Raw genomic sequence first — 20,582 nt, forward strand, 5'->3', positions numbered from 1 at the left:
ACTATAGTTATCCTTTCCTTCCTACCCGTGTCTGGGAAAGCGAAAAAAACCACAATAGTTCCTCTCTCAGTGGGTGGCAGTTCCATTAGTTCATTTGTTTAGGGTAGTATGCCAGAGTACAAAGCAGATGCCAAGCCTTCAGAGTCCTCTTACATTGCAAAATACTGGAAGTTAACCTAGAAAATACTGAAAAAATTAAAGATCTGTATAGATTCATCTCCCTTTAGAAGGCAAATGGCAAACTCTGAACCTTCCAGTACACTGCTAGTGTTTTGTTACATTTTTTTTTAACTAAGCCTGATTTATTCCAGAAATGTAAGGAAGATTTAAAATTAGAAAATGATTGTAATAAAATACATCACAAACATGTTTAAAAGGAAAAGATATTATTATCTGGAGTGAAGCCAAAATGGCATTTGGTAAAACTTAGTATCCAATTGATGTTTCAAGGGAAAATTATTCAATATTTTATTTTAATAGAAGTAAGTATAGTTAGGCTCTTTTAATGTCAATATCACACAATTTTAGCTGTGTAATGTATGTTCTAATACCTAGTGGGAAAAGTCTGCTGCTTTCATTTTCACTCCTAAATGAGCTTTAGAATCTTTCTGTCAAATTACAAGAAAACACATCCATAGACACCATTGTACTTCCGTGTTTTGCTTCTACATCTCTAATTTTTAACATTGTTCTAGCCAATGAAGCCAAGAAAATAAAAAGAAAACAGGCAGGTAATGACTAAAAGGCAGAAAATATATATGTGAAAATAACTAAAACATACAGTATTCAACTGGAAGGTTAGATTTTGTTTATGAATTAAAAACACAGTATCCTTATAGAATCAGTAATAACTTTTTAGGTAGAAAACCTAAAAAGAAATCACTTACTTGACTGTTGGTTACTGATGTAGCCACCATAACAAAGAAAAAATGGCCTCAAATTTTAATAAATAAATGTTCAGAACTTATATGAAGAAAGCTATACAAATTAACTGATGTGGATAAAAGTAAGCATAAAGCTATACTATATTCATACATGGGAAGCTGAGGTATTATCCCAGTAAAGATTTGATGTTGCCATATTATATAATGAGAGTCATTTCCTTTTAATAATGCCAATAGAAGTTTTCCTATCTGATAAAATGATTCCAAAGTTCATCAGAGAGTAAAAATGGTAGCAGCAGCAGGTTTATACCACTAGGCTACATTACATAACTAATACTGGGTAACAGCAACATTTTTTTGTTTGTTTGTTTGTTTTGGAGACAGGGTCTCACTCCATCACCCAGGCTGGAATGCAGTGGTATGATCACTGGCACTGCAGCCTCAACCTCTTGGTCTCAAGCAATCCTCCAACCTTAGCCTCCCAAGTAGTTGGGACTACAGGTGCACCACCGCACACAGCTAATTTTTTCTATTTTTTTTTGTAACCATGGGGTTTTGCCATGTTGCCCAAACTGGTCTTGAACTCCTGGGCTCAAATGACCTCCTGCTTGGCCTCCCAAAGTACTGAAATTACAGGTATGAGCCACCACATCAATAGAAGGAATCTCAGATAAGACTTTTTAAGAACCAAGCCCAGCCATGGATATGTATCATCAAATACCTGTGAATTGGGTGATTCTCTCCTCTTGAGGTTCTAAAATAAAACTTGGAGCTCCTAGGCCTGTCAGAAAGTGACATTCTTTACTTACCACAGGTCAGGAACCCTATACAGGGACTGTGTAGACGAGTATGAGGCCAGTTTTCCCAAGAGGCTTTTATAGGCTCCATAAGTCAAGTTTGATTCTTTAAAGGAAAGCACACCATTCCAGCCTAAGCCTTGGTAAAATAACCAGTTTCTCCAGTTGCGTCCTATTATAAACGAAAACAGATTCTTATTGTACTTAAGCAAATAACTGTATTGCCATAAGTTAAGAATACAAATAGTTTCCAATAGTTTCCAAATTCTGGAAAAATCAGGTAGAGAGAACATGAATATGCTCCAAATTTTGTTCATAGGAGTATACTTTACTCAATTGTTAAAAGTTGTAAATAGCTTAAAAGTTTTCCTGACTCTGAAAAACAAAACAAAGGATGAGCAGGTTTTAAACAAAAAAAGTTAAAAAGATTACTTCAGACTTCTTTTAGTTTAGTCCATCAGTTAATTCCTGTTCTGCTTAATATTCATGAACATTTCAGCTCTCCATGAGTCCTGAAAGTTTTTCCTCTATTCTGATGTCACAATCTCCAGAGTTATCAGAAACCTGCTTTCAGGAGCACCTGTAAGGGTTTTATAGCTGATTATAAAACCCCATTCTAAAGAGGACCAAAATAAGACAATTTTCTGTGGATGACAAAATGTTTTAGGGCAGCCATAGTCAAAGACATAATTGACAAGGAAATTTGTTATGTCTGTGGCACACAATAATTTAACATAATTATAATTATTACTGATAATGTACATTAAGTCATATCAGAATTATGGAAGTTTCCCATAATTTTGGAACACATACTAATACCATATTTATACAAATACAGCCCAAAGAAAACTAAACATCATTTTATATTTGACAATGCTTTCTGCATAATTTTTATACCAAAGTCAAATACATCATTTTTGGACTTTAGGGAATCTAATATCTTAAAGGATTAATTAGGTAAGAAAAAGATATAATTTATAATTTGATTTGGAAAGCTTGTCAAATATCCGAGGTTTAAAACACTTCATATCACAAAATAGGATCACAAGTCATTGTAAAATAAGTCATTTCATTTAACCAAAATAACACAAGGATTAAAAAAAAAAACAAATGATAACACAAGGATTAAAAAAAAAAAACCAAAATGATAACACAAGGATTTTAAAAAAAAAGGCAATACTTTCATTCTTTGGGAAAGGAGACTTAATTTTCCAAACAATAAGCCCGAATAAGAACAGCATGAAGCCAATTAAATTTGTTTTTCAAAATTTTATAAACTATAAAATTTTAATTTTGACCATAAGATAAAATTTCCATAAGCCTTTTATAAGCTTCATAACCTTTACTACGGAGTCAGTTAATGCTTCAAGAAAACCTAAGCAGGCACAGGCGCCCATATGGTCATCTTACATCAGTGTCTTTGACATTGATGATTAATTTGTAGAGAAACTGAACTTATCTCTCAAAATCAATTCCTACAGTCTCATATACCCACCTGTTCCATGATAGTTCCTGGGCCTTGAGGAGTTTAATAGCTTTAATTTCTGGCCCAGTGTCTCAAGAATGCAGTTTATTTTGATTGGCATCTTCTACCGGGCCTGAAGATGGGGTTTAATTGCTGTCAGTGTTTAAAATTTAGTAGGACTTGGTGTCTTTTTTAGAAACAAAAGTCAAAGACCTGTAACTCAATGTCACAAGTACTTTAAAAGCACATACAGAGAGCTACATGCATGTAATAATCTCAATTTAAAAAAAGCTTTTAATCTCAGTTTTTTCCTAAGCAAACCAAAACTTAATGTGACAACTTGAAAATACAAGTTCTCTTTAATCCTCTCCTTGTGACTTATGCAGACCATTCATTACATGCTTGGACTTTCTGGTTTGTCCTGAACATCTCTCTTTCTTAAACAACCAATCATTCTACTCTAGGACTAAATTCTTTCTCATATGAAGAATCTCATACAAAATTATTTCTTATTTGAAATTATTTCTTTTTAAGCTTTCTTACCAAAAAAAAAAAAAATTATTTTTACAACTTTCTCTACATCTCTCTTATTTCCTGGTTTGTTTTACCTTGTTTTATACATGACCTTTAAATAAGCTTTGAATTAGACAAAAATTGTTCACCCTTTTTTAAAAGGACACTTTTTTTTTTGAAAGAATGTTTTCCTACAAATATATTTTTATTGGAAAATACCCAAATAATGAAATATCTTTTATTTAATATAACTTTAGATTCTAAATTATGACCTGTTTGTCCACAGTCATTTATCCCATTACATTTACCTAATTATTTTAATTGTTTACCTAGATTATTTATGAAAACTGTGATAGTCATCATGAAAAGTTTTGGAACCACCATTGCAAAATTATAACTGAAACAGTGAAAAAGATTTGACCTAACTGACTCCATCTTGCTAACCTCCAAGCTGTACTTGTTCATTCCTGGGTGTAGGACAAACTAACTTTGGGACCTTAGCTTATAGTTTAGCTTTAAAACAAAGACAATAATAGTCCTTTCTCAAAACAAACCTCAGTCCCTGTGGACTAAATTGCCCAAAGCCACAAGATTAGAAGTTACGATAATCCCTGCCTTTTTTTTTTTTTTTTTTCCATTTGCTTGGTAGATCTTCCTCCATCTCTTTATTTTGAGCCTATGTGTGTCTCTGCATGTGAGATGGGTCTCTTGAATACAGCAAACTGATGGGTCTTGACTCTTTATCCAATTTGCCAGTCTGTGTCTTTTAATTGGACCATTTAGTCCATTTACATTTAAGGTTAATATTGTTATGTGTGAACTTGATCCTGTCATTATGATGTTAGCTGGTTGTTCTGCCCATTAGTTGATGCAGTTTCTTCCTGGCATCGATGGACTTTACATTTTGGCATGTGTTTGCAATGGCTGGTACCAGTTGTTCCTTTCCATGTTTAGTGCTTCCTTCAGGATTTCTTGTAGGGCAGGCCAGGTGGTGACAAAATCTCTAAGCATTTGCTTGTCTGTAAAGGATTTGATTTCTCCTTCCCTTATGAAACTTAGTTTGGCTGGATATGAAATTCTGGGTTTAAAATTCTTTTCTTTAAGAATGTTGAATATTGGCCCCCACTCTCTTCTGGCTTGTAGAGTTTCTGCCAAGAGATCCGCTGTTAGACTGATGGGCTTCCCTTTGTGAGTAACCCGACCTTTCTCTCTGGCTACCCTTAACATTTTTTCCTTAATTTCAACTTTGGTGAATCTGACAATTATGTGTCTTGGAGTTGCTCTTCTCGAGGAGTATCTTTGTGCTGTTCTCTGTATTTCCTGAATTTGAATGTTGGCCTGCCTTGCTAGGTTGGGGAAGTTCTCCTGGATGATATCCTGCAGTGTTTTCCAACTTGGTTCCATTCTCCCCGTCACTTTCAGGTACACCAATCGGATTTAGATTTGGTCTTTTCACATAATCCCATATTTCTTGGAGGCTTTGTTCATTTCTTTTTACTCTTTTTTCTCTACACTTCTCTTCTCACTTCATTTCATTTGTTCGATCTTCAATCACTGATAATCTTTCTTCCAGTTGATCAGTCGGTTACTGAAGCTTGTGCATTTGTCACGTAGTTCTTGTGTCATGGTTTTCATCTCTATCAGTTCTTTTAAGGTCTTCTCTGCATCGATTATTCTAGTTATCCATTCATCCATTCTTTTTTCAAGGTTTTTAGTTTCTTTGCGCTGGGTACGTAGTTCCTCCTTTAGCTCTGAGAAGTTTGATCGACTGAAGACTTCTTCTCTCAACTCATCAAAGTCATTCTCCATCCAGCTTTGTTCCGTTGCTGGCGATGAGCTGCGTTCCTTTGGAGGGGGAGATGCGCTCTGATTTTTTGTATTTCCAGCTTTTCTGCATTGCTTTTTCCCCATCTTTGTGGTTTTCTCTGCCTTTGGTCTTTGATGATGGTGACATCCTGATGGGGTTTTGGTGTGGGTGTCCTTTCTGTTTGTTAGTTTTCCTTCTAACAGTCAGGACCCTCAGCTGCAGGTCTGTTGGAGTTTGCTTGAGGTCCACTCCAGACCCTGTTTGCCTGGGTATCAGCAGCGGAGGCTGCAGAAGATAGACTATTGCTGAACAGTGAGTGTTGCTGTCTGATTCTTGCTCTGGAAGCTTTGTCTCACAGGTGTACCTAGCCATGTGAGGTGTGAGGTGTCAGTTTGCACCTAGTGGGGGATGTCTCCCAGTTAGGCTACTCAGGGCTCAGGGACCCACTTGAGCAGTCAGTCTGTCCGTTCTCAGATCTCAACCCCCGTGCTGGGAGAACCACTGCTCTCTTCAAATCTGTCAGACAGGGACATTTACCTCTGCAGAGGTTTCTGCTGCTTTTTGTTTAGCTATGCCCAGTCCCCAGAGGTGGAATCTACAGAGGCAGGCAGGCCTCCTTGAGCTGCAGTGGGCTCCACCCAATTCGAGCTTCCTGGTGGCTTTGTTTATCTACTTAAGCCTCAGCAATGGCGGGTGCCCCTCCCCCAGCCTGGCTGCCGCCTTGCAGTTAGATCTCAGACTGCTGTGCTAGCAATGAAGGGAGGCTCCATGGGCGTGGGACCCTCTGGGCCAAGTGTGGCATATAATCTCCTGGTGTGTCGTTTGCTAAGACCTTTGGTAAAGCGCAGTATTAGGGTGGGAGTTACCCGATTTTCCAGGTGTTGTGTGTCTCAATTTCCTTTGGCTAGGAAAAGGAATTCCCTTCCCCCTTGCACTTCCCAGGTGAGGCGAAGCCTCGCCCTGCTTCAGCTCTTGCTGGTTGGGCTGCACTTGCGGACCAGCACTGACTATCTGACATGCCCCAGTGAGATGAACCTGGTACCTCAGTTGAAAAGGCAGAAATCACCTGTCTTCTGTATCATTCACACTGGGAGCTGGAGGCTGGAGCTATTCCTATTCGGCCATCTTGGGCACACCCCAGATTTTCAGGATCTTGATAACCTGTTTCATAACCTTAGGTAGTTGTCAGCTAAGTAGCCTTAAATTTGCATATTAAAGGAAACAACTCAGGTGAAAAATAGCAAAATTTGCATCATAAGATACAGAGAGAAAAAGTCTAGAGGGAGATTCAAGATGGATGCCAAATCAAACATAAAATTATAAAAATCTATCATAGGATTGCATAAGGAGACCAGTTTTATTTAGAGATTACCTATGTATCTTTTAACCAGATCTCTGAACCCTGGGCAGAGCCTACACTGAATCCTGGGTTTCCAAAAAGGGAGACTTTTTGTGAGGCTAGACCATGTGATGTTTTTATGGTGCACTTTAAAAAATTTTTTTACACAAAGATATTTCTAAGTGTTTAAACTACACTTTTCTTTAAAAACTGAACCATAGCCTCTGTTGCAATAACTATTTTAGTCAATAAATCAGGTAACAATACAAAAGCAAGCAGTTTAAAAGCTGAGATGAACTTGTCTGTTTACACTCTTGAAGTTCCGTAAGGAGAAACAGGTTTCTCCCTGAAAGGGAGTCTGATGCCTTCTCCATTTTCTTTAAGGAACCCCAGGCTATTATAAAGTATTTTTGGTTCCTCATGCAGCGGAGGGTGAAAGAGAAAGGAGAGACAGCAGAAGTAAAGGAAGAAAACAGAATCCAGCAACTGAGAAGAAAAAATTTTTTTAAAAAGGGTGTTGGGCATGGTGGCTCATACCTATAATTCCAGCACTTTGGGAGGCCAAGGCAGGTGGATCAACTGAGGTCAGGAGTTCAAGACCAGCCTGGTTAACATGGTAAAACCCCATCTGTACTAAAAATACAAAAATTAGCTGAGCATGGCCTGTAATCCCAGCTACTGGGGAGACTGAAGCAGGAGAATCCTTTGAACCCAGGAGGCTGAGGTTGCAGTGAGCCACGATCACACCACTGCACTTCAGCCTGGACAACAGAGCAAGACTCTGTCTCAAAAAAAAAAAAAAAAAAAAAAGGACAAGGTCCTAGGGGAGAAAAAAGAAATAAAAACATGAAGTCCTCTTAAATACAAACACATGCAAACATACAGACCCACATCGTGGATGGTAGTTTTCAATTAAGCTGACTTTATTGAGTTCCTTTAAAAAAAAAACTCTTTAAATCTCATTTCCATATTTCACGAGCTAGGACAAATTGCTGCTATTTCAAAAGTACCAAGTATCAAACCAGAAAGGGCTTGATTTAGTAACAAAACCTCAGGCTGTTATGGTGGGAAAAGAAAAGGCAGAACCTTAGCTATTGAAATGCAGCATGGGGTGACTGCCATTGCTTTCAGTTTGACCTGGCTAGCAAAAAGGTGGCTTTGTTATGTAAATAAAGCGCCTTAAGTAATCAAAATTAAAAATCTTTCCTTTTCTTTTTTCCTTTTTCTGGCTGTTTTTCTCCCCCCACTAGACCACCTTACCATACTACCTTTTTTGTGTGTGTCTATGAGAATTTAGCCACTTCAGAGGCCTTGTTCCCCATAATTTGGAACTTTCATTCGGATTTGATCAAGTTGGATGAAGTTGGTCAAACCCAATGGGAAAAAGACTGAAACAATATCAAAAACAGAAACAATAAAAAAAAACAGTTAAGCAAAACAAATGATTGTACAACTTATATGATTACTGAACGCTCTAATGGTAAAGAGACATTAAGAGCAGCTGGTTGTTAATGTTAACTTTAGCCAAGACAAACCCCGATTTAGTTAGTTATCTAGGGGTGGGTGGGTCTCAGGCTAAAGACTGCTGTCTATCCTAGTGAAGCAGCCTTGTTGTCTGGGGTGATACCTGAGGTTCGTTGTCTCATGCAGAGGAAATGAAGGACATGGACACACAAGGAGCGAGGTTAAAAGCAGAGAATTAATAGGCAAAAGGAAAAGAGTTTTCTGCAGAGAGAGGGGTCCCAAATGGGGACCCCATTTTCCTCAGTGAAATGCAGGAGGTTTTACAGATGAGTTTGAGGAGGTGGTGTTTGATTTACATAGGGCATGAAAGATTGCTTGGACCAGGTGTGCCATTTGCATAAGGGTGCAAAAAACTGGCCGCCTCCACCCTAATCTTTTATTATGCAAATAGGTTATCTTCCTGGCCAGCACCATGTTGCCTGTATCTTTACTGTACACATGGTGACAAAAGGGAAGATGGAGCCTCCATGTTGAACATACCTGGCTACCAGGTAGCCATTTTGTATTGGCACAGCTGCCAGCAGCAACCTGTGCAAGCTTCCAGCTTGCTTATCTATGTTTGCAGCTCAATTTTTCAGGCTGCTCTTTGTTAGACAAAAAAAAAAAGTTTCTCAGGCTGCTTTCTGTTAGAAGGGAAGCCTTGCCGAGGACTCTTTTACCCTCACTATCTGCCTAAATAACTGTTCTATCTTCTGTGTCACTAGGAGCAGGAAAAAAAAAACTCATCTTCCCTGTTGGAAGGGAAACTCTGTAAAGGAGTTACCTGCATTCCATCATCATGGAAGCAAGAAAACTTGTCTTCCTTGTGTTGGAAGCAACTAAAACTCCACAAAAAAGTTGTCACAGCAAAATAAACTTTAGATCTCAACCAGAATTGGGGAGATCAGGGATTCTCTGGAATGGGTGCTTCTAGGCCTCAGCAAATTGTCCTATTGGTTTAAGCCATAAAGATAGCCCAAGACTGAACCAAGCACTTATAGATTTGTCAAAGGTTAGGGGCACCTCCACTCAGAATCCCTCTGTGGTTACCAAAATGTGAACCCTAAAAATTTGAGACAGGTCTCAGTTAATTTAGAAAGTATTTTGCCAAGGTTGAGGATGCACGCCCACGACACAGCCTCGGTAGGTCTTGATGACATGTGCCCAAGGTGGTCAGAGCACAGTTTGGTTTTATACATCTTAGGGGGACATGAGACATGAATCAACATATGTAAGATGAACCTTGGTTCGGTCTGGAAAGGTGGGACAACTCAAAGCAGGGAGGGGGCTTCCAGGTCATAGGTAGATAAGAGATAAATGGTTGCATTCTTTTGGGCTTCTGATTAGCCTCTCCAAAGGAGGCAATGAGATATGCATTTATCTCAGTGAGCAGATGTGTGAGAATGAGAGGCAGGTTTGCCCTAAGCAGTTCCCAGCTTGACTTTTCCCTCTAGCTTAGTGATTTTGGGACCCTGAGATATTTTCCTTACACAATAGGAATGAATATGTTGCGATCATTGTCTTGATGACAAACATTCTGTCCCAAGATTTGTTGACACATGATGAATGTGCTGTGTATATTTAATCTTAATGAAATCCCAAGGAAAATATTAATTTTAACACTAATGACAATAAATGGGCATTGTACTCACATAGTGTTCTTACTCCCAGGGGCACAAAACTCTTCACAATTATTTCAGTCATTCTCATAGCAGTCCCATGAGGTGGGTGGCTGAGTGTTTCCTCTTGGAAAAAAAGAAAAAAGGTTACTAATTGGATTTTCTTCTGTTCCACATTCTGTGTTCTAGAACCAAGTAGCTACCTTATAAAGACCATCTGTACATCCACTGTGAAATGGAGTTTCAAAATCACAAGCTTCTTTCACACATGAACACAAGTCTAGGAGCACATATGAAAGAGTAAAGTTGAAGGGAATTTGCATGATGGTTTGGCAAGATGCTGTAAGTGGATTAGGCAAGGCTGCTAAAGAGAGATAGGAAATGGCTTTGTTAGTGCTTCAGACTGACCTCCGTTAGAAGTAGTAGTTCATGGTGTTGAAGGTTTGTTGTTGAAAATACCTTCCTGAGGCACCTCTTCATTGTGCTTATTCTTCCCACAACATTGTGCCAAGACACTGTCAAGCCAGAGGGCCACTGGGCCTTTCTTATCCTGCTGTAATGCATTGATAGCTGGGGGCTCTGCAGAAGGACAAGAGAAAGGTGAGATGTTTATAATTCTCAGTAGCACCTTTTAGCTAGTCTCATGCTCCCTTATCCCCCATTTCTCTACCAGACCAGCTTTCCACATGCTTTTGTTTTCTCAGAATCAGAGCCTGTGTGTGGACACATCTTGTCCTGGAGTAGGGAAACAGTACAACTAAACCTCTCACTTTATCTAGTGATCAGCACATCCCTCTCCTTCCTTTCACAATATGCCAATCAGTCTTCTCCAGTAGTCTTTCATCGTTTTAGCCCTGTCTCTTTGGTTAGACTGCAAGCTCTTTGGCTGAATGTTCAGGTCAGGTGTTTTTCACTCCTTTTAATTTCCCCTATGTAGCCCTGAACACTGGGGCGTTTAGGTGTACAGTAAACACTTGTGGCTTATTTGCCACCCATAATTGTAAACAGGCATTGCCTGTACATATTGACTGCCATTTTCACTTTTTTTTTTCCTGTCATTAAATAAAGGCTTAGCTGTCATCACTTTGAGTTTGTCCTCCTCAGTTTTCCCTGAAGTTACCCTGAAAGGGGGTGGGGAGGCGCTTTAAAATGCAGTGGATTGTGCTTAAGTTGAGCAATGTATCCAGGGAGGGGACTAATTACAAGGTTTGAAAACCTCATCAGGTGGCTGGCTTCTGTAGCAGGACTAAAAGACTGCTCTCCTAAATTGAGAACAGCTGGGGCCGTGTACTAGCAAGTATAAAAGAGGTGGCAGTGGTGCCCTGTGTCCTAAAGAAATGTGTGCTCTCTGGAACCTGTGGAGCTGAAGCCAAAGGTAGTTATCCTCATCAGTGTCATGGTGGGTGAGTCCCCTGAGCTGGTCCTCTGGAAGCCCGTTTCTATTGTTTGGTAGAAATTGTGGTGGCTGCATCAAAATGTTGTTAGTTACTAATTTATCATGCCAGTTGTAGTGAGGTATTTTTATCCTTCAAATAAATTCTACTTGTTACCTGCGTGAGAGACATAGCTAAAGCTTGGTGTATCTTTTCAGAGTTATTTTGAAGACTGCCAGCTTTTCTTGTGTATGGCATGCGTCTCCGAATATAAAAGGATAAATTGAGGCTGTGCCATTTTAAATATCTTGAATGTGTTGTTCTTGAATCTGTTCTTAAAAGCGATCACTTAAAAAGACTTCTGTTTTTTAATTAGAAAATAGAAAACTGACTATTTTGACAAATGCAGAGCGTTAACAATTATTCAATGCATATAAGCCACTTACCAGTTTTGTATTCTTTCTTTATGGCTCATAGAAAATACAGTCTTTGGAAGGATTGATGTGATCTCTGGGAATTTCTAGCTTATTATGACTTCATGGTTAGCAACAAGTGATAGTGTCTGATGAAGTGTTTGCAATGTTGGGTCCTGATTTTTCTTTAAGGAAATTTAAAGGGAACTGATTGTTAAAATGTTCCTATGTCTACCGATACTAGCTCAAAAAGAGACAAGATTTCCAAGATAAAACAGTTCAGTATTTTGTAAATCAACTTGATCTCGGCAACTTTAACTAGGTTCTGACATTATGTTTATAAAGCAAATGACTTTGGTATTTGTTTCCTTATTTTAAGAATTTTTTTTTTTTGGATGGTTGATAATTGGACAAGCATAGTTTCTGAACATAATTTTGTTTTGCTTTTAGGTGGGATAGTAACATCTTTTTGAGGGAAGAATTGGCTTCCTTTCTTGAAAGTGGTGAAAGTACAGCATATAGCTGCATGGAAGGAACAGTAATCAGATGGCTACCTTCTACCTTTTGTGTTAGGAAACAAAGTCCATTGTAAGAGTCCATGTTGATCTTGGAAATAAAAGGATTGAAAAAAGCTAAATTTCCACAAAGAACAAGAACTTGACCATCTCCTTTTTGATCTGAAGACTTAGGGGACGATGGATATCATAGAGACAGCAAAACTTGAAGAACATTTGGAAAATCAACCCAGTGATCCTACGAACACTTACGCAAGACCCACTGAACCTGTTGAAGAAGAAAACAAAAATGGCAATGGTAAACCCAAGAGCTTATCCAGTGGGCTGCGAAAAGGCACCAAAAAGTACCCGGACTATATCCAAATTGCTATGCCCACTGAATCAAGGAACAAATTTCCACTAGAGTGGTGGAAAACAGGCATTGCCTTCATATATGCAGTTTTCAACCTCGTCTTGACAACCGTCATGATCACAGTTGTACATGAGAGGGTCCCTCCCAAGGAGCTTAGCCCTCCACTCCCAGACAAGTTTTTTGATTACATTGATAGGGTGAAATGGGCATTTTCTGTATCAGAAATAAATGGGATTATATTAGTTGGATTATGGATCACCCAGTGGCTGTTTCTGAGATACAAGTAAGTAAATCTAATGTTTTGGGGATTTGCCATGGGTTTGTTTTTGAGTGAATAGATAAGTAATTGAGATCATCTTTCCTTTTTTTCTAATAAATTCAGTCTTACCCAAACATTTGATGAAAGAAAGCAGTAGAAAGCTCTACCACATTGAATAAATTCAGTCACTATTCAGTAAGTGTTTGTTGAGCAACTGTGTATGAAAGTGGCAGTGTACAGCAGTACTGTGGTGGGTGACTCAGAGTTGATGAATTTAAGGTGCAGTTCCTGACTTCCAGCAACTTGGTGCTATGGTATTTGTATGATAAATCAAGAGGCTTGGAAAGGAATAACATTCACTTCCATCATGTTTGTTATTTCAGGCTCTTGACAAGTGGGAAAAGGAATAGGTTGAGAAACTTTTTTCTCCATTACTCATAATGTGATGTCTGTATTGGTCTAGAGTCAATAGCCTGCTTTAAGGTTTGCCTGGATTCAGTTCTCAAATTTTACATTTCTGTGGGGCTGGGTGTGTGGGTGTGGTTTTGGTTTTTTGTTTGCTTGCTATCTAGTTACAAGAGTTTAAGAAACTGAGTTTAGAACTGAATCCATGCGGTTTTGATTTTTAGATTTCTAAAGTAAACTTGCCCTCTGGTTTTCCTTGGACATCACAAAGGAGCTCATGGTTCACTGGGTTCAGCCTCCTCATTTTTGGAATAGTAGGAAATCAAGAAGAAATAAGTCAGGTACTTTTGCTTTGAAGACACTTAAGAATTGGACATAGCCCTGAAGTGGTTATTTCTGCTTCTCTATGTGAATTCTGACTCCTAGTCCATAAAAACAAAGGCTCCTTAATTCCTCCTTTCCTCTCATTCATCATTTAGACATTTGTTTTCTACTGGGATGGTAGCGATTAAATCACTAAAATATGATTTTGATCAAAACACTGACCATAATATGGAGTTTAAAAATGTAATATATGCTAACTTGGATACAATCTGAAGATTCCAGGTCAAATAGGATTTCAGTATTAATGCCACAAGATCATTCTTAGAGAATGTTGTATGTATTGTTTTTCACTTGGTAACATTTTTCATTACTTGATCAATTATAGAACTCTCAATGTGGTATATCCACTCAGACCCTAACACTGTTACTGTTTTGTGATTAGAGGAATTCAAAGAGGTCCCCAAATGCAACTTTGCAGTCTTAAAACCTTATTCCACAAACTGCAGTCATTCCTAAGCATTTTCCTTAATATAACTCTTCATGTGTTTCCTTAATATGCTTAAGTAATAGACTTAACTATGAGTTGTCTTTTACTTAAAAAACTAACCTGCTCCTTAAATTATTAAAGGATGCTTTATGCTAAAAGCAAAAAATGTATTTATGAACTTCAGTGTCTTTCTTTTTAGTGTCTGGAAATTAACACAATGTAAGAGAGCCTGCTAAGGCTGCAGATAATTTGCTTTCTCCTTTATTTAGAGCAAGGTTTTATTGATATATGTGTGAAACGAGAAATTGTCCAGGATCTGGTAAGTATGTGGACTCCACCCTGAAGTATAGTCTTTCCCTCAATTTAGCTATATTTTCATCTAGATTCTTTTTGAATTTTCATTAGATAGTTATTGTTAACTGCCTCTACTTACCACCTTAGATTTCAACATGTCCAAACACAGGGTCACATAGCCGGACCATACATTTTAATGATATCCACTGTTTCAGTTGCAATTCACACAAGTTTGCCTTTTTACATTTGAAGTAGAATTGGATCTTACATTTTAGTAACTAGTAGAATAATTTTTATAACCTGTTTTGAGCATCCTAGCTGAATGAGGAATGTTGCTTACTCTCTCTTTTAAAAGCACCTTTCAAAGCTATGGTAAAAAAATCATTAGCACTAGTTCATTTTCTAAATAAGGCTGTAGAGTACATCTTTCACCTTCTAAGTTTTCTGTTTTGAGTACAGCTGAACTCAGAATGCTGGGATGAATGTAATTGACTCATAATAATTTCTGCTTATTACTTCACCCTGTCTAACAGCATGGAGCACAATTCAAAACAGCACTCTGTTGGAACCTGAGGTTGGATCAAAGGCTGAATTGGTTTTCTCTTAACCAAGGGGAGAAACTCAGCACTGTTTATTACCTGCTCCTTTTTAGTACCAGGAAAGGCAGAACTAGAATAGCAAGCCTTTAAAGAAATGCCTTAGGGATAAATAAATACTCTCATCTACCAGTCTAGGTGGTGTTCCCTTCTATTTTTTTTTTTCTTTTGACCCCAGAAACCTTGGAATACTCTTAAAATAGCTGTTGGAAACAGACAGCTGAAATATATATTTATACATAATTCTTGAAATTAGAAGTTCCAGATGGTACCTGAGTTAGACCTTGATTCATGTCAGAACTACAATCTTAGGGAAAACTTAAAATATGTCACATTACCTGAAACTGCCTGTTTTTCCCGAAGTCTTTGATCACTACCAGTCTTGAAAGCTTGAGAGCTCTGAAAATGAGAGACCTAGAGTAATATGTTTTATGTACTAAGGAAATTACACCTAGCAAGTCTAGGGGCTTTATGTGGAGTCCCACTCATCTCTTAATCCCCAGAGCCCAGAGCTTATAGACCTAACTATACAACAGAAAAGGAGCGGTCCTGTTCAGCTGGATTGAGGACATTCAGACCTGTGATGCCCATTCAGATACCCATGAGGCAATGGTACAATGGCAGAGCCCTTCCCTTTTGAAGACAGGATCCTCAGTCATCCACCGGGAAGCCTGCCTTAGGCTGAGGACTCAGGTCATGAAGCACAGGGGCTAATGTTAGTTAAGACAACTTTCTTCCCACAGAAATATAAAGTGAAAAATGACTTGTGGGATTTTTTTTGTCCTTTTTTGATCAAGATTGAATAAAATAATCAGCTTACAATTCACTATTAAATGTAATTAATTGTATGAGAACACTTATGGATATTTTCAAGATAGAGTTTTTTGAAAATCTATTTAGCCACAGAGAGAATAGTTCATGCCTGTGTTGTCAAAATACCTTCAGATGGTCCTCAAATAAACCCTGCTTATACCGTGGGTTAAATGTGTTGTCACATTTCCCTATGTGTCTAATTATGTAATGTCACCTTGACTCATTAGTTAATTCCTCTGTGATTGTAGCTTGCTTATTCCTTTCATATGTTCTCAAGAGAGGGTTTTAATGCAGTGAGTTGACTGAAAATACAGACAGGTTCATTGAATTCTCTGGTAAAGAGTGCCTTTGAGGAGAGGTGATTATGTAGACTCTTCATCTACTTTAGTTGCCCCACTCCACATACACACATCCTTTGGAAGTCAAACCACCTAGATTTATTGCAGTAAGTGAATCTTCATTTTGAAAACTGTGGTGCAATCTCTCCATGGAACTGTAGGGATGGGCCACTCACAAGTAAGCCTTTAAACTCTGTGAAACTGTGGTTTGTTTGTTAATGCCATTCTGTACCGATTATTCATTATCCTGTTAAACATTGTTTTATTTTTCATTAGGAATAAAAACAACCATTAAACTTGTTTTTCCCCATCCCTATTTTTTCCTTTAGGTCAATAGTGGGACGCAGATTCTGTTTTATTATTGGAACTTTATACCTGTATCGCTGCATTACAATGTATGTTACTACTCTACCTGTGCCTGGAATGCATTTCCAGTGTGCTCCAAAGGTCAGTACTTCCAAACTACCACTTGGAAGAAACCAGGCAAACAGTCATTGATCACTTACCCTTTATTATACATTCTTCTAGACACTTTCCTATGTGTTAACTGAAATCCAGCATCTTTTCTATCTTCTATTTAGATTTGAGAGGAAGAAATTAAAATGTATTTATAAAATATATTTTGTGCTAAAAAAATGTATTTTCTGCTAACTGAAAATTACCATTGGGGGTTTGACTCTGCTTTGTTACCTTCTCATTTACTTATTCATTAATGCATTCATTCTACAGGCATTAAGCTTATGTACCAGGGATTGTAGTAACCCAAACAATGTCCCTCTTCTGGAGCTTATATTCTATTAGGGATGACAAATTATAAACAAAGTTATAATTTGTCACATGATGATAAGTCAGGTGATTGTCACATGGAGAACAGCAGAGCTGAGTAAGGTGAAAGGGTGCTTGAGGGTTCTATTTGATGTAGAGGTCAGGAAAGGCTTCTTTAATAACAAAGCATTTGGGCAGGAACCAAGACCAGGAAATGAGGCATGTGGATGGCATGAGAGCTCTAGGCTAAAACACTGCTTATTCACAGTGAATAAAGGAAGAGTAGGGAGGCCGGTGTGTCAGAGTGGAGTTGTAAAGGGTCGGGGTGTGCAGACCACAGATCACATAGGGTCTCGCAGTGCGGTATAGGAACTTCAGCCTTAGCGGTAGCAGTGGAAATAATGAGAAGTTGTTCAGTTTGGGATATAGGATATGCTAGTAACTTGGATATGGGTTTGAGAGAAAGGAGTCAAGGATGACTCCAAGGTTTTTAGCAGCTCGAAGGAGAGAGTGGCCTTTGAGTGAGACAGTGCATGAGGATGTCTTCTGAAACCGTCCTAAGAAGGAATTACAGTTTATCCAGGAAGAGCGAGTTCTTGAGAGGGCTGTTAATCATCTCGGACTTCAGTGCACCCTGGTTTACAAAATGGAAAATTACAAATCACGTGCTTTCTGGACAAAGGAATGAAGTCTAACATCATATTTTACTGAACACTAAGCAGATGTCTGAGGTGAAAGAAAAATCGAGCTTCTCTGAAGACGTCCACAGTCTCCCTCACCAAATATAGGTGTGGTTGGAGAAGCTATACTTTTCCAAAGCCATCAAAGCAGAAAATGTCTGTAATTAAAACAGTGTACATATTGAATTTAAACACTGGCTGATTTTAGTGAAGCTAATTTAAGGTGTGGGAGAAGTTCAGAAGTGTAATAAACACTTCTAAGGGGCTATTGCAATGTGTTAAATGGAGAAATGGCCACAGAAAAGAAGGCAAACCCATCTTAGTAACGGATGAGGTTTGCAGGATGAATTGCTATGATTACAGAAAGAAAGTAAATTAAAGATTGTCCTCCGTGGAAGAGTTGCCATCTTCAGAAGCCACATCAGTGCTGTTGGATAGCCAAGCTACAAATAGTCATAGTGGAACCTCTGATAACATCCTTACTAATCATCTCCCAGGTTCACTTGTCGGGACCCCTTCCTGAAGCATAAGCAAGCTACATATGCCTGAATCATGGTTCAGTAAAACAAACACAAATCACTTAGTTTGACTAGAGGTGAGGTGGTGTCATAGAACAGGCATCAGAGTTGTGTTCTGAATTTGGTTCGTCTGCTGGCTTTGGGTGCTGCTTAGAGGTTTATGGTTACAAAGCTATTAAATCTATTTGTCTCCTGTGTTGCTGACTCTATAGAATGTCCTTCATGACTATAAGGAATATCAGAACTTTGTATATGGAAGCAACTCACTATGGAAAAGTGTCATATCTGTTACAGTAATTGATGCCTGTACAACTTGTAACTCACCAGACATGCTTACAAGAGCCATCATAGTGAAAGCTTTGCTTTCCTAGTTTTCCAGTTGCCTTCTCCTTTATGTATCCTATGGTTCACTTTTAATTTTTTGCTTAGAATTTGCTTTAATCTCCAATCCAAGTTTTGATTGACAGTCGGACAATCTGTGTTCTTCAAAGTGTGTTTAGATAAGTGTTGGCCCAGTTATTATAAAATGATTACATGAAATGATTTAGCTTTGCAAACCTATTTTTCCACATACAAGAATGTTTGGCTGGGAGAGCAACATTCCCCTTCCCTGAGAAAGCTTTCTAGGGTGAGCTATCCCTCACCTTGGCCATAGGTGGCCAAACACCTACTTTTTTTTTTTTTTTTTTGAAGCAGAGTTTTGCTCATTGCCCAGGCTGGAGTGCAATGGTGCAATCTTGGCTCACCGCAACCTCCGCCTCCCAGGTTCAAGCAATTCTCCTGCCACAGCGTCCCGAGTAGCTGGGATTACAGGCATGTGCCACCACAGCTAGCTAGTTTTTTTTTTTTTTTTTTTTTTTTTTTTTTTAGTAGAGACAGAGGTTTCTCCATGTTGATCAGATTGATCTCGAACTCTCGACCTCAGATACTTACCTTCTTAATGGAAGAAACAGTGTAGATGATAAGCTTTCCTGTTTGGCAGCAGCCAAGTTGGTCTCTCCTGTACCTAATGTACCACCCATTGCACTCCAGCCTGGGTGAAAGAGCAAGACCCTGTCTCAAAAGCTCTTTCTGTATTTCTCTTCCGTGTATTCTATTACATGATTTTTTTTCTGAGCATTATTCTTTGATTTTCTCAATCAATTTGCTCTACACTCGTCTGATCTGAATCCCCCACCCTATGTAGCCCCTCAATAATTCAGTATTCCAATTTTCTGTGCCTACAGTTTTGACCAACTCCTTCCTGTATGATTAAATTGTAATGGAGTACAAACCTCTCCAGCCCTTGGCCTAGCCCAGCATTGTTTCTCATGTCATCACAGTGGCTTTGCGGGGCTGCTGCACCTTGTCCAAAGGAGCTCTCCTAGCCTCCTGCCATAGCACACAGGCTATTTCTTTAGGGATGTTTTTCCTAATCAAAGCTACTCGTTTTTAAAGCTGCCAGTATATCCCTAACCCATCATTTCAAACCTATTTAAATTATGTAATGAGTTGCAACTCCTCTTCTTAATTGTAAATGTTTTGATCAGACATTAATACAGCTATATGTCTGTCCACTTTAGGCTGCCCACCTAATACAAGGTACCAATACACTGTAGAGAATATTGGTAATGTGGTATGCAGCTGAATCAAATATTAACCATTCAAAACCCTCACTTCCCCCTGCAAAAAGGAAAGAAAGTAGCTTTGATCTGCTTTTTAGCACATAGCCGTGGTGAAGTCATTGGTTATTAATATTTTTAAAAGCTTTGCCCAAGGACACACCACCACCAAGACATATTATTAGTAACATATTGAATAATTTAAAACATGTCAATAAAACTTGCCAATAAATGAATAAAACCCAGTTTGAGGAGCTTCTCCTTGGATTCTTTTTGACTTTTTAGGTTAAAAAGAAAAAAAAAAATCACAACCTGGTGTCCTTTCTAAGAGTCACATAATTAGACTGAAACATGATTTTAGCCACTTGTAAATTCCCTTCTTAATCTTCTTGTGTCGTTCAGCTTAATGGAGACTCTCAGGCAAAAGTGCAACGGATTCTACGATTGATTTCTGGTGGTGGATTGTCCATAACTGGATCACATATCTTATGTGGAGACTTCCTCTTCAGCGGTCACACGGTTACGCTGACACTGACTTATTTGTTCATCAAAGAATGTAAGTAATAGCCCATTCCCACTGAACTGATAACTGTAGTGGGAGGGGTCCCTGGGCTCTGAAATTGATAGGAGACCTTATTCTCTTGGGATTGATAAGCTGTGAAAGAGACAGATGTGTGTGTGTGAATATGTGTGTGTGTGTGTATATATATAGATATATAAAAAATTTCAACTAGTCATATGTGATTTGAACCCTGAAGGCTTAAAACCTGGTCCTGGCTTCTCTCTAGCACTCAACATGCCTCTAAAACATCTCCCTTCTTGGTTAATACTTCTTAAGGTATGAAAATCTATCTTAATATTGGAATTAATTGTTAATTTTGTTGCATAAAGGATTGGTACATTCTAAAGACAGTTGTAATGA

The 20,582-nt window shown here is 38.4% G+C and overlaps 1 protein-coding gene and 1 long non-coding RNA gene across 3 annotated transcripts in view; one reads left to right on the forward strand and one right to left on the reverse strand.

Moving 5' to 3' along the window:
* Window positions 1-20,582, forward strand: part of SGMS2 (sphingomyelin synthase 2) — a 98,548-nt gene that overhangs the window by 67,646 nt on the left and 10,320 nt on the right. For both annotated transcript variants that reach the window (XM_010373208.2, XM_030915134.1), the window contains 3 exons: window positions 12,164-12,863; window positions 16,426-16,543; window positions 20,063-20,216. In XM_010373208.2, coding sequence (XP_010371510.2) covers window positions 12,409-12,863; window positions 16,426-16,543; window positions 20,063-20,216 — 727 coding nt within the window. In that variant the 5' untranslated portion in view covers window positions 12,164-12,408. The remainder of the gene's footprint in view (window positions 1-12,163; window positions 12,864-16,425; window positions 16,544-20,062; window positions 20,217-20,582) is intronic.
* LOC115892801 overlaps window positions 1-20,582 on the reverse strand; it is a 71,110-nt gene that overhangs the window by 23,084 nt on the left and 27,444 nt on the right. Inside the window, exons 2-3 of the long non-coding RNA XR_004052718.1 lie at window positions 9,961-10,506; window positions 1,694-1,853 (exon numbers count right to left, since the gene is read on the reverse strand). This is a non-coding gene — a long non-coding RNA (uncharacterized LOC115892801). The remainder of the gene's footprint in view (window positions 1-1,693; window positions 1,854-9,960; window positions 10,507-20,582) is intronic.

The sequence above is a fragment of the Rhinopithecus roxellana genome, chromosome 2 (genome assembly GCF_007565055.1).
Source record: "Rhinopithecus roxellana isolate Shanxi Qingling chromosome 2, ASM756505v1, whole genome shotgun sequence".
NCBI lineage: Eukaryota > Metazoa > Chordata > Mammalia > Primates > Cercopithecidae > Rhinopithecus > Rhinopithecus roxellana.